The sequence below is a fragment of the Strongylocentrotus purpuratus genome, unplaced genomic scaffold, assembly GCF_000002235.5.
Source record: "Strongylocentrotus purpuratus isolate Spur 01 unplaced genomic scaffold, Spur_5.0 spur5_scaffold_1, whole genome shotgun sequence".
In the NCBI taxonomy this organism is placed as follows: Eukaryota; Metazoa; Echinodermata; class Echinoidea; order Camarodonta; family Strongylocentrotidae; genus Strongylocentrotus; species Strongylocentrotus purpuratus.
The window spans coordinates 22,983,654-22,997,891 of NW_022145594.1; the positions used below are offsets into that span (position 1 = coordinate 22,983,654).

General features: G+C 37.4%; 1 protein-coding gene across 2 annotated transcripts; it reads right to left on the minus strand.

The window, feature by feature from the left end:
- Positions 1-384: 384 nt before the first annotated feature.
- Positions 385-12,887, minus strand: LOC115920984. 2 transcript variants are annotated; one of them, XM_030977828.1, is made up of 9 exons: positions 12,577-12,887; positions 9,642-9,751; positions 6,086-6,313; positions 5,330-5,560; positions 4,311-4,446; positions 3,925-4,124; positions 3,455-3,620; positions 2,774-2,892; positions 385-2,063 (listed from the first exon to the last, which is right to left on the minus strand). In XM_030977828.1, the coding sequence occupies exons 1-9, from the start codon at positions 12,710-12,712 to the stop codon at positions 1,749-1,751; spliced, it is 1,641 nt and encodes a 546-aa protein (XP_030833688.1). In that variant the 5' UTR covers positions 12,713-12,887; the 3' UTR covers positions 385-1,748. The 2 variants fall into 2 exon arrangements, with proteins under 2 accessions (XP_030833688.1, XP_030833689.1); XM_030977829.1 differs by lacking the exons at positions 9,642-9,751; positions 12,577-12,887 and adding an exon at positions 7,038-8,433.
- Positions 12,888-14,238: the final 1,351 nt, after the last annotated feature.

Below are 14,238 nucleotides of genomic sequence, written 5' to 3' on the forward strand. Positions count from 1 at the left end.
AAAACACCCATCTATTGGGTAATAATTGCTCAACAATTTCTCCGCAATATCCATTTGCCCAACTCTCAAAACACCCATCTATTGGGTAATAATTGCTCAACTATTTCTCCACAATATCCATTTGCCCAACTCTCAAAACACCCATCTATTGGGTAATAATTGCTCAACTATTTCTCCACAATATCCATTTGCCCAACTCTCAAAACACCCATCTATTGGGTAATAATTGCTCAACTATTTCTCCACAATATCCATTTGCCCAACTATCAAAACACCCATCTATTGGGTAATAATTGCTCAACTATTTCTCCACAATATCCATTTGCCCAACTATCAAAACAACCATCTATTGGGTAATAATTGCTCAACTATTTCTCCACAATATCCATTTGCCCAACTTTTTAATTCGTCTGTTGGATAATCATTGCTCAACATTTTTTCCATAACATCTATTTGCTCAACTCTTTTTCTCATCTAAAGGGTAATAATTGCTTAACTGAAACACAAATAACATACACAGTAAACACATGTTGTTGTTTTCATCAGAAACGTAAAAACAAAACTTGTTCACATCAACTACAACATTACAATTTTTGGTGAAAAAAATACAACCTTTTAAAAAAAGTAAATGCAAATATAGCCCCTGTTTGGTGCAGCATGACAACTTTGATGTACACTGTATGTATCCCATGTACTCCCATGTGTGGCATAGTGTTCATTTATCCTGACACACCAATACTCTGCCTTAGAGTGTTACACATGCACACATTTTTTTGAAGTGAAAAAAAAAGAGGAAATAAATTCAAATCCCTCTAGATTATTTGACATGTGCAGAAGTACCACATGAAAGTTTGGCTATCTGTGATGGTGAACAGGTACTGATCAAATAACAAGGATACACACTGCCTACTATAACTTTTTGATTAGATTAAAGACAACAAAAATCAATTGACCCTACCTGCTATACTCAGTTTGATTGATTTTATTGATATTATCAATAATATCAATACAATTTTGCAAAATGTAGATGAAAATGTTGACTTCTCTACTTCTGCTTTGCGCGATGTAAATTAATGCATGCAGTCCATTCAGCAGAGAGTTCAGCGTAGGGTCAATGGACGATACACATTACATGAAAATTAATGGTATATGTAATTTACAATCATATACCCCACTTGCTGTTTTAAACGTCATAAATATCATAGCTCATGTTTTATGAAGAAATATATCATTTTGATGTACGAGTTATGAAACAGTACTCTTGGGATTAAGACCAAACACGATAAGCATTTGTATACGCCAGTGCAAAAGATTTATAGCCAATAATATGTTTTGTATTTATACTTGGCATATATTCATTTGTTTTCTTAAACTTTCAAGGTGGGGATGTTAAGCAATGATTGGGATAAAACAATTAGGCCTTTATCATTTTTAAAATGTACACAAAGACTTCTGCTGTGTATAAATTCTCTCTTTTTTTTTTATATTATTCAGCGATCCTCACCCCACCCTCAAATCTTCAGTCTTACACAAACATGTCTAAATTATGTAAAATAATGTGCTGAATCCAACTCATAACAGTTTGTCTTTAAGGTTATTTTGTCCAAAATAATACTTTTTTCCAGTTTTTTTTCTCCCAAAATAAACTGGTTCAAGTAGCCAAAATGTGCTAAACGATGATGTGTCAGTTTCATCTGTAGGAAATATATCACCAGTAATCATCCTTGGCGTGAACACATCATGATGGCTTATGGCATGTTCATGAAGGCTCGGACCTCCCGCAGCTTTGGTGTAAGATGCTCCCCATCGGTAAACTGGAACACCACAATCTGGAGAAATTTCCAAACAGAACAGCTTTGCGGCTGATATTCGATATCCATCACATAAAGTGCCTTAAAGCACAAGTCGACTGCTTTAAGCAGTGTTGCGGCAGGAAGTATCCTCCTCTCTACTACGACGTACGCCTGTATTGGTGTGAGAATGTTCCCACGCACAACAACAAATGGCTGTGACCTGACTGCTTCATCAATGTTATCAACATAAGTCTGGATGTCGAGAACCTCCTGTAGTCCAAAGAGAAATCAAGAAGAAATCATTTGTAATTATATGGATTGATATATATATATTTGATGCTTGTCGAATGCTTCTGCTTATGAATCCACAATCACCTACAGGACACCCAAATTTGTTTATGCATGTTCATCCCTGTCCCATCAAAACATTACTGGGTATTCTTACATATCCCTGCGGCAAAGGTCAACTGTACCCAAACTGGTCACGTTCAGAGCATTACATCAACTAAGCTGGAAGGCATATACAGCCTGTTAATATAAGCATGCATTTTTCACATGTCATTTGCAGGTTAAAGGACTTGCTTGCATTCATGAGTGAAATGCGATGTGATGACAAATCTGAGGCCATTTGTAGTTGTACCACAGATAATGACGAACTGACTTATTAAGATTAAAGCGCCTAGTGTTGCCCCTGCAGGGCCTCCTTGGGGACCAGCGTGCCCATTACTAGGAACTTGAAAATGGTTGCTTTTCAAGTTTTACACAAATAAAATGTTATGGCAATGCCTTATCTGGTAAGAACATAGGTATTGCATTTCAACCTCAATTTCATCAGTTGTCCTAGGTTTGAAACTCTTAACAAATTAACTATTGAATTTGTTTGTAATGAAATATGATTACTATGGCAAGATTTTAAACACAAACCAAAATATATGCCTTACATGTCATTACTTTACCACCTCCCCAGCACATATACTTACTGGTTGAACGTCAATGAAGGACGACAATGTTTCTGCAGTGGTGTACGTTCCTCTCTTGGAATCTTTCCTTCCTCGGAACAAGACTGGGAGCATGTAGAATCCAAGATTGCTCTTTTCCTCTAAAAAGAGGGAAACAATGAAAGAGTTAAGTAATTAAGTCCCAATTACATATGAAGAAAAGGTGCAACAGCAAACAGGTCAATTATGGAACATCTTACAAAATGTACAGTTATATACAGCAAATTAAAAATAACGGTCGAATACAACAATTATTTTCTACAAATATGGGTAAAATCACTCAACGTAAATGTCAGTCAGTAATTTGGAGCTCAGCTTTCTGAGTAAAGAAAATCAAAATTGCACAAACTTCAGCATAGCCTTCCCAATGAGCTTTAAACCACCATCCCCACCCCAAAAAGCAAACAAACAAAACAAGCAAGTAAAAGTATGCTAAACCTTTGTCATGGAATCATGTTTTTATCATATGTTGTACATGTATTATATGTTTCAGAGCACTTTTATTTATTTCAGTTCAATTCCTTACAGGGGGGATATTAGACTCAATGTTTGGTCCTGGCCACAAAAATAAACATCATATAGTGTAATTGAAATAAATTCTTTTGACTTTCTCTCAAGTCATTTTCACTAATACTGTCAAATGTGTGTTCTGACACCACATACCAAGACTGAGTTTCCCAGGGTCATGAATGTTTTCGAATTCGGCTCTTGCACTTCTCCAGTTGCCAGTTTTCTCGGTGAAGTCCACTACTTTGTTACAGAATGTGGGCCACTTCTGGTACAGTGCGTTTGCTTTCTCTGGGAACAATTCTGCAAAATCTCCTTCAATCTGTAATTGTTAGGATAGTTATAGAAGCCAGATTAAAGGTAGGATATCTTTCATTTGCATCTTCTCTTTACCATTTTGCAAGGATTTGAATGGTACACACTAACAATTATCGGTTCAATAGGGATGCACGATTTCTGTAGGACCGTGTATCTCAGATTGTTAAACGATCCCTTTAAGGAGACTGCTAAAGTAAACCTGCCCATGCAACCAAAAAACAAAAAAGTTACTTCTCAAAACATGCGACTCTAGTTTAATTTAATGTCCTTTCTTGTCACATGCAGAAGAAAAATCAAGGTCCACATACCATTCCAGCATCGAGAAGTCTGGGATATGTGGTAAGAATGTTCTTCACACAACAGTCACTTCTCTTGATCCAGTCATGTCTTTTTGTTGCTGTTTGTTTCATGTAGTCCTTCACCATGTCCTCTGGCTCCTTGTTGTTACGCAGCCATTCTTCCATTGTCGTGATGTTATCATCGTTCACAGACTCAAGATCAGTATCTCCTGGATATAATGCAACAGAACAATCAACAATTAGCATGTATCAACAAGTTTTTGATGATTGTATTGGAAGGGGGGTTTTAGTTGACATTGCTCATGCCCCACCAGTTTGTTATGGCACAGCATGACTTCATCAGCCGGATCTGAATAACTCATAACTTTAACTATATGAAAAAGTAGCCAGAATACCTTGCTTTTGAGACTCTGCCTCGTCTTCAGCTACTGGTACCCTCAGGGACTTCTCCTTTTTTCTGACATACCTCAGATGCTCCTCCAGGTAGCCTGTTGCTGGCCGTCCCTTGGCCCCCACGCAGTACCAGGCCTCCTGCTCAAATAAATTAAAATTCCTTCATAATTCAACTTCAAAAACAGTAATGCTCAACAACATTTGTTAAACATTAATAATAATCAAATAAAAGCACAATAAAATTCCAGTGTAAACTGTACATTTACATATTTTGTTACATATGTCAGTGTTTGCAATAACAAGGTTTGTCCTCTTAAGTACCTATTTCTAACTGCACACTGTTATATTCCAGCAATGTCATCAGGTCATTGCAAAAACAAAGTGAATGATGGATAATTCTGTGAATATCCATTACTCAATGGCATGCAGACAAAAGTCTAAATATTAAGAGATGTGTCATTACTGGATAATATAACTTATAAACAAGTGGTAAAAATAAACAAAAATATTGCACGATTTAGTGATTGATGCCATATTAGCTTTTCATTATTTGTAAGCTTTTCAGGCCTGTCTACTGTCAAATTTACTATTGCCAGAGATGCTCTTATAATGCTTGTGATAATGTGATACAACATGCAATTGATTGAGCATCTCCAATATAATAAATACAAGAATAACAAAATTGAGGAAGCTTCATAGCAAGTTACACAAAATAATATGATCCAGTATTCCAAAAGTTATTGCATAAACACATAATTTATTTGATTTAGACCTTAAAGTAGCTTATTGCTTCTGGCTCAAACAGAAACTTCTCATAAAATTTCACTTTCTTGTAAATGGGGTCTGTGGGGTAGGGACAGATGGAGGTATGGATGGACAACCTAAGAATTAAGGCACCTCCAAGTAATAAATGCCCGCTGTGGTAAGAATCAATCCATAAATCAGTCCAGAAAAAAGTGGTGATCTGAGCCATACCTGAGGTCACATATATTAAGGAAAGCAATTCATGGACAGGACTTACATAGCCAAGTGGAGATTCTGGATCTTTTAAGAAAGGAAAGCTTGTCACAAGGGCATGGGCCATTGATGCCTTCACAAATGAGCTTGGCTTGGTACCATACTCCCGTATCAGGTACTGAGTCAACATATCCACAACAGTATGCCGGTCCCTTTTGCTGCAGAGATTTGTAGCATTGATGTTCCTTAATGCTGCTCTTCCCATGGTGGTCTCTCTCAATATACAAGCAATGTTCTGCAACAGATAAAGGATTTTTTTTTTAAAGATCAGTAAATTCAGAATAAACAAGTGAAATGTGACAGCATGCAGTCGGTGGGTATATCTCTGGCTGTCCGACCTCCTACAATAAGCCCATCATAAATCACTCACTGGGCATTCCTTCCAAACTTTGTTCTGATAAAAAATTTCAATGAAACCTTGAAACTGACCTTAGACTAGCTTAAAACCCATAACCCCAACCAAACATTTTCCATAACATTCCTTTATTCATTCATACCTAAATGTACCTACCAAATCATATCACTAGCCATTCTGCAGATGTAGAAATAAAATGGTATTTTTAGTAAAAACTTGAATAACCTTTGAACTGACCTTTCACCTTTGAGCCCTGCTGCTTGTCAGAAATACTGACAGACAGATAACTCCAAGACATAATGCCTCCGGCACTCTTATGTGTGGGAGGCATAAAAACTGATGAATGATGGTGACTCGACATGCCCACTCTTCAATTGTATCAGCCCACTATATACATAAACTTACGAAATGCACTTTCTTGACCCGTTTCAGGGGAGGATGTTGATCAGGACTCTTGGATTCTGGGGAGTCGTAAAGTGGCGTATCCAAACTGGGCTGGGAAGGGCTTTGTCTGGGACTCCACTCACTTCCTGTTACACAAGAGAGATCTGAGCAGTCATCTAAGGAGAACACTGATGGGCTTCTTGTCGACGTTGATGCTTGTTCCATGCTTTGTTGATTTGCAGCATGATACTACAATAAATAAATGAAAAATAATTGAACTTTCAATGTACATGTAAATGACTGATTATTCTTTACATTATTAATGACACAAACAGCCCCAGGTTAGACTTTAGTATCAAGTTTATTCCTTGAAGGGGAAAATCATTCTCACTGTTTCTGTACCCTTGTCCTGTTTAAAGCAAACCCATAATTGAAAAGTGGTCACTCATGAGCCGAAGCTTCTTCAGTACATCTATAATATAATAATATCCAGTTAGGAACTTTCACTTTAGGCAGGAACATGCATTGGTAAAAAATAGCACATTTCCGGGGCCTCAATGAAGTACATATGCTAGAAAAACTTGGCATGAGTCATGGTACATTTAAGAAATTACAACATAATATGAATGAATGCAAATATAACAGACACATTTTCAGATACAGAAACAATGAAGTTAATAACGAGTTAAAAAATTCAAACCAGATATTTACTGTAAAATTTTCATTGGAATAATCAAAAAATTTTAGCAAGTCAGTACAGATCGCTCAAGGTTAGCTTCTTAGCTATTTTTTCAATCAAAATGTGTAGAATGATACACTAAGAACTGATTCATAGATATAATTGTAATTGGAATAACAGTTTCTTTCTTTTGCTTTGTTTTGGTTCTGTTCTCTAAGACAAATTTGCAAGTGCACCTGTAATGTCTAGTTGTAAAAATATATCACTTGCTTGCAACGTGTTGCCTACACGTACCTTCTTGTTCCTAGATGAATGAATGGTGCACCACAATATACAAGCAGCGCCCTCTTCCACTATAGGACTGGACAGCATTGACTGGCCTGTGATCAAACAGGTCACACCATTCAACAGCAGCTTGTGCTTCCTCTCTGCCCACCTGTACTGCAAATGCTTCAACATGTCTGTTGAAGTACAAGGTCTGATACAGCCGAAGGAGCAGATACAACTTTTCTTGCACCACTACAATATGCTGAACACGTCCAAACGTGGGTCCATCATCATCAGTCCAATATAGAAGTACATCAACACCTGCCCGGAACTCATATCCATGAATGTCCACTTTCCCAGCAACTGTAACTTCGGTTCCCCTTCCACAGTTAATTTTTTTGCAAAGTGCCTCATCATCAAGTAGATCACCAAGCATTGCTGCAGCTTGCTGTGACACATTGATATCTTGGCTATCCAGTGACTGATTTGATACTGACCTGTAGCACCGTGCCATTTGGTATCTGTTAGCCAATGTTTTGACAATGTTTTGGTAGTTGCAAGATACACTGGCAATCTGCTTGAAAGGTCTGTGCATTGCTTCAAAACGCAATGCTGAATACTGGGTCAGTGGCCCAAGGTGTTTCAGTGCACGTGGGTAATGCACAAGAAAGTGCTGCTTCGGAGTTAGACTAGCTTCAGGGAAGAGCTGCATGAAGAGCCTGTGGTGATCATCAATCATTGCCTTCAGGACATAGATGGCAGACTTACTGATACTGGGACTCATAATGATTTTGAAGATGTCAATGATTGACAGTAAGAGTTCCCACTCATCACACATCTCATCAATCTTGTCTCCTATCATGAGAGGGATGTTGTATGCAAGGCACGTCATCTGTGCTGATGTCTGTCCACTGGCAGAATATGGATTCTTCAGTGATGCCTGCCTGATTGGGCTTGGTCTGTTTTTGCGGTCCACAAAGCCAAAATTGAATGAGGATATTCTACTGTTCACCTCATCCAGTGTTATGAAACCCTTCTGAACAAGTTTACTCAAAACAAGGTGCATTTCCAGGGGCAAGACTCCCTCTGTAAAATCATGCATTACATCTGGACATAAGTTTTGGGTGGAATGGTAGTAAGGCAATTCATTCAAAACTGTTGCATGCTTCAAGCCAGATTCTGACAAGGGCTTTTGAAGATCTGTATCATAGTTTATTTCATCACGGAGATATTGGGCATCCTCTTTTGGCTGTTTCTGAAGCAACGAGCGATGCCCTCTACAGAATCTACAGTAATAGTTGGCACGGAAACAGGTTGTACATCCCAGCATGGCATGAATGCCAAGATTGTCCCCTACAACTTGGAATAAGTAGGGTTTGACCCTACCCTCAAACTCTTTGCACTTGATAGTGAGTCCATCAGTCCACATGTATCTGCTGCAGATCATCCTTGATTACCTTCAAAACTTCTGAGATGCCATATTTACTCAAAAGCGGAGATGTGATCATAGCTGTGAGCATGATATTTTCCAGCCTAGCCTGGTATTTCCTGGGAAGGGATAACACACTTGTATAAAAGGCACTTACCTTGTGTTTGCCGCGTTTTGACCCAAGCGGATTGGCTGTCTCAAACTCATCATTGTACAACAACAGAGGCACTAAGAATTCACAGTCTTGTCTAGCAGTAGCTTCCTGCCTTTTATAATAGTGACCATCTTTGAATGAATACAAAACATCATTATCTTTTGATCCTTTTTGAGACAGTATGGCGTTCATTACTCCTGGTCGCTCTAAGTATTGTTTAATAGTGTCAGCTAGTGGTATATATTGAAAGGTTTCTTTTTGTGTGCTTTGCAGTGGATCACCTGTCTTTTGATCAATTTTTGGTTTTAAGCAAGTTCCCAACAACACCTCACAAGGCTGAATGAAATCACCTTTCTCAGAGAAATATTTTTTCTGTTGAGTATCTGACATGAGCTCTGAAAATGGATTCTTTGAATTCTCGAATACATCTTGTATATCAGATCTCAGCTCACTGTTAGCTGCATATTGTGGCTCACTTAAGATATCCATCACATCCTGTTGCACAGTTTGTAACACAGAAATAACCAAATCTTGTGCGGTTTGAATGACCTTGTTGGTGTGTGAAGCAGGCACATTAGTCCTTGCCCTGAGTTCTGCTACAAACTTTGCTGCAATATCAGGTAGTCTCTCTGTTTGCGTTTCAAAAGAGACATCTTCCTGCTCACTGCTTTCTCCAACAAACAATGCCTTTTCCTGGTGCAGTTGTTCCAAATTCCCTTCAGTGTTGTTATTCTTTCCTACATGTAGAACAGATCCTTCATAACAGGTTTCACTTTGGTGATCTGGAACTGCTTTTGTAGTTGTGCTTGACGTCTTTATCCGTGCAGCGTGCTTTGAAATGAGATGTTTTCTATATCCTGATAATGTACGAAATGTTAGTCTACATGCCCCTTGCATGCATGTTATACTTACATTTTTTCCCCTGGTTGTTGTATGTGTGTATTTTAAATGATGGAATAGGCAAGAAATATCCCCCCTAATTAAATCAAGACACTGAAAGCATCTGTAACTATCCATAGTGAGATATTGTGCCACACTATTGTCCTACCTCTGCACGCCACCCAGCGAGAAACTTCAATCGAGGTCCAATCTTGGGTATGAAGGATGTGATTATACTTTCACTTAGAAGGGGAAGGGTTTCCACATCAACTTCATTTTCTGGAGAAGAAGAGGGAGAGATTGATAAATAAGGCTTAGTGCAGCATAAACTGATTGTTTTCATATAATACCACAAACACACGTATGGTTGCGCAAATTAAACAAAAGTATATGTTTTAGATAATGATAAGCTGTAAACATTTGCTCATGTTCCAGCTAAAATATCTTCCATTTTGAATAAATCGCATAATCAATGTTTTCTTATTCCACAAGGGTCTATGAAAATCTGAATTTTCAAATGCGATTTTCTCGAAAATTTGGTCTTCGTATAGAAAACTTACTTTTAGATCATACTAGCGAATTGTATCAACCAATTGCTATTTATTTTCAGGTGATGTTACTAACATCCACACAATCAAATTAAGAATGGAAACCTTTTCTAAAGTCATACTAGTAATCACATTAGTTTAGTCAAATTGTGCCTAATTTTTAACAATGTTGGGGCCTATTTAAAGTATAAAGATTAGTTGCATCAGCAATGAATTTGATTTCAAAGAAAGTCATTCAACTTACCAAATGAATCAGAATGATTTGAGAGTTAGCATAGAGGTCAATGTATGCTGATTGGTTAATTAACATTACTAATTCATTGATAATCATATGTGTCTTCTCCATGTGCACTGTCATGCCTATTACTTCAACTTTAAACTGCCATACCGGTAATTGTTTTTTTCAACCTTTTGCGGCTGCCATGATATTGTCTGCATTAGTAGCCATGTTTCTCAGCTTTAGTATGACAAATAACCTGGCTTTATCTGACCAGGGTTTCTCAAAAAGTCTAGCACTCAAGCCTTTCACAGGCCACTTACAGTACCATACAACCATATATAAATTATAGTGTGTTACCTTGAATAGAGGCAACTGACAATTGTTTATCCTAGAAAAGATAATTTGTGGTGTTTAATAATTCTTTTGTACAGCTTATTGTTCAGTGGTGTGAAACATTAAAAAAAATGCATGTGCTGGAACATTTCACTGATATGAAGCAAAATAGGACAGTTAATCCTGTACTAACGAATGTCCTTCCTCCATGTGCACCTCCATCCCAAAATCGAATCAGTTCGTTGGCTTTGCAACTTGCAAGATACATGTACATGTCCCAAGTTTGGATTGTAATCCGTCCATCAGTTCTAATGATTTCATTGAAATCTGGACATGTAGTAAAATAGTGTACAATTTTGTCGGCATAATTTGGTGGCTTAAGCATCTGTAATTTTTCCATATTTAAAAATTATTTTCAGAAAAAGATTTTTTTAAATGAGAAAAAATGTACCCATGTTAAAAATTGTGCCCATTCGTGTACTACAGCGAGGTCACTGCAATTTCGAAAACCACCACAGCCTCTTGGTTTTGAATTAGGCTATTAATATGGGCTAAAATGTGGGTCAACTGCCTTTTAGTTGTGACAAGGAATATCGCAATAGCACATAATTAATAGCCCCATTTAAAACCAAGAGGATGTAGAGTCTATGCTCTGTAAAACAAAGTTAGGCAGATGTTACTGGGCAAATCAAAGTTTGGCGCGTTTTTGTCAAATAATTTCTCCCAACCATTTACTGTATGAAGTTACCTAATAAAAGGTCAGAAATAAGTTGGGTAGGTGTTACTTGGTAAAACTGATGTTGGGCAAATTTTGTCCAACAATTGGGTTATTTTCTACCAACCATGTAGTTACCGATGAAATAATTGGGTAATATTTTTGGGCAAATTAAAGTTGGTCATTTTTGTCCAATAATTGGGTTATTTTCTACCAACCATGTAGTTACTGATGAAATAATTTGCCCAACTAGTGTCGAATATACTACACATTATGGTGAGAATTGGGTGAATTTCCTATTGGGGTAAGTTTTGTTGGTTAAAAGTTGAGTATTTTCTTTTCATCCAACACTGGGTAAATCATGCAAAATCTTTAATTTACCCAATAGTTAGTCGGACACATAAGTGCCCTCATGTTGGGTAAAAATTGGGCACTTGCCCAACATTTTTTTAGAGTGTTTGGATTTCAAAGTCCTGTAGAAAATGAAAGGGCAAAATCCTTAACATGGCAATGGGCAAGACAAATTGTCTCACTTTTTGAAATCTAGACTTCTAGATCTACAGGAAAATGAAAGATCATAAGATGATCTTCCACAAAATAATGTTCATAAAATTGTACATTATTTGACAACTTCAATTTTCTGATGAATCATTCAGTTCAGTGTTGATTATTAAATATAAGTAGGCCTAGATCTAGATCTAGACCTAGACTAGATCTAGTATAGTAATACCAATTTCAGATAACAGAGATAATTGTTCAAAATTACACCAGTCCCACGTACTGTAATACTATCTGGGTACACACCTACAAGTATGTGGTCCAATGTATTGGACCCACAGAACTCTTAAATACGTATTTAAGAGTTCTGTGATTGGACCCCATACAACCCATGATCCATAGAAAATGGAGGGTATTGTGTTATGTATGTATTGTAGCAGGAAACAGCACAGAAATCCGGGTTTTGGCCTGGCTTTGGGTTTTGTAAAATCTTGAACAAAATATTTTTAAATATTCATTTGTGATCTAAAATTCATGGAAACAGTACAATTTGAATTTGATATCTATATCAATCAAATATTAGTTTGGATTAGTAACACATGCATTAAAAGAGCAAATTTGAGGCAAAGTTTAATAGACCAATTGAATTGAAGCGTATTCATTAACCATTGCTGAGGCATATAGAACTAGTCTACATGTTGCCCATGTGTTATGGATATGGGAACAAGTCTACAGCAAGTACCTGTTGATCATGTTCTAAACTTCTAATCTCAATAAGATGTGAACGTACCTTCTAGTATCTTTAACACTGACGGACATCCCCACCTTTGAACGATTTTGGTGAGAGGGTCTATGAACCCATCTTCACTTGAACTATCTCCGCAGCAGTTGTCGAGCTCCATTTTTAGACCCTCAGGCTCTAGCATGCAAGACTCCGATATGATGCGTAATGTACGTACGACGTACGTACAGGCTGCTAGTTACGTTGGTGTATCATATAGCTCGAGCTCCCGGGCCGGGACGGCCGCGCCGGCTAGTATACCGAGTAAATAGAAATAGTACTGCGCATGGCATGCTGATCGCGAGAGACCAGGCCATGTGCGCGCTACCCCGGCCCAAGACCAATACCAGGCAAACTTTACCCAAGTCTGGTTAAACGTAAGTCTAGTCCCCATTGAAGGTTTCCACTGCCATTTACGCATGCGCGTAATTGACGATGATAGTGTGTACGTTCCATGATCATTACTTACGTAGATTATGTAACTCTATAGGCCTACATGGTTAAGATGGCTCAGTTTTCACAAAAGATAAATCTTGGACTCTTTCAGCATCAAACTCGCACAAATTCATCGTCGCTTCAACACTCTGTTATTATAATTTTAAAATAGAAGTAAATGGTTACAATTACAGGAGAGATAATTTCAATTTTTCATAGCAATATTTACACAGCATATTGTGAGCTAAAGAAAATTGAGCTAAATATATTTGGTAAAAGTCGGTGGTCAATTACTACCCTATATAAGCAAACAAAAAAAGGCGCAAAGTGAAATTGGGTAACAGGCGTTGGTCAAATCAGTACCCAATGTATGAGCAAACAAAAATTGAGCAAAGTAAAATTCGGTAAGTGGTGATGGGTAATTATTACTCAGCATATGAGCAAACAAAAATATGGGCAAAATAAATTGGGTAAGGGGCGGTGGTCAATTATTACCCAATTATGAGCAAACAAAAATTGAGCAAAGTAAAATTCGGTAAGTGGTGATGGGTAATTATTACTCAGCATATGAGCAAACAAAAATATGGGCAAAATAAATTGGGTAAGGGGCGGTGGTCAATTATTACCCAATTATGAGCAAACAAAAATTTGAGCAAAGTAAAATCGGGTAAGTGGTGATGGGTAAATATTACTCAGCATATGAGCAAACAAAAATATGGGCAAAATAAATTGGGTAAGAGGCGGTGGTCATTTATTACCCAATATATGAGCAAACAAAAATTTGAGCAAAGTAAAATTGGGTAAGTGGTGATGGGTAAATATTACTCAGCATATGAGCAAACACAAATTTGAGCAAAGTAAAATTGGGTAAGAGGCGGTGGTCAATTATTACCCAATTATGCGCAAACACAATTTGAGCAAAGTAAAATTGGGTAAGTGGTGATGGGTAATTATTACTCAGCATATGAGCAAACAAAAATTTGGGCAAAGTAAAATTGGGTAAGAGGCGGTGGTCATTTATTACCCAATATATGAGCAAACAAAAATTTGAGCAAAGTGAAATTGGGTAAGAGGCGGTGGTCATTTATTACCCAATATATGAGCAAACAAAAATTTGAGCAAAGTAAAATTGGGTAAGTGGTGATGGGTAATTATTACTCAGCATAAGAGCAAACAAAAATTTGGGCAAAGTAAAATTGGGTAAGAGGCGGTGGTCATTTATTACCCAATATATGA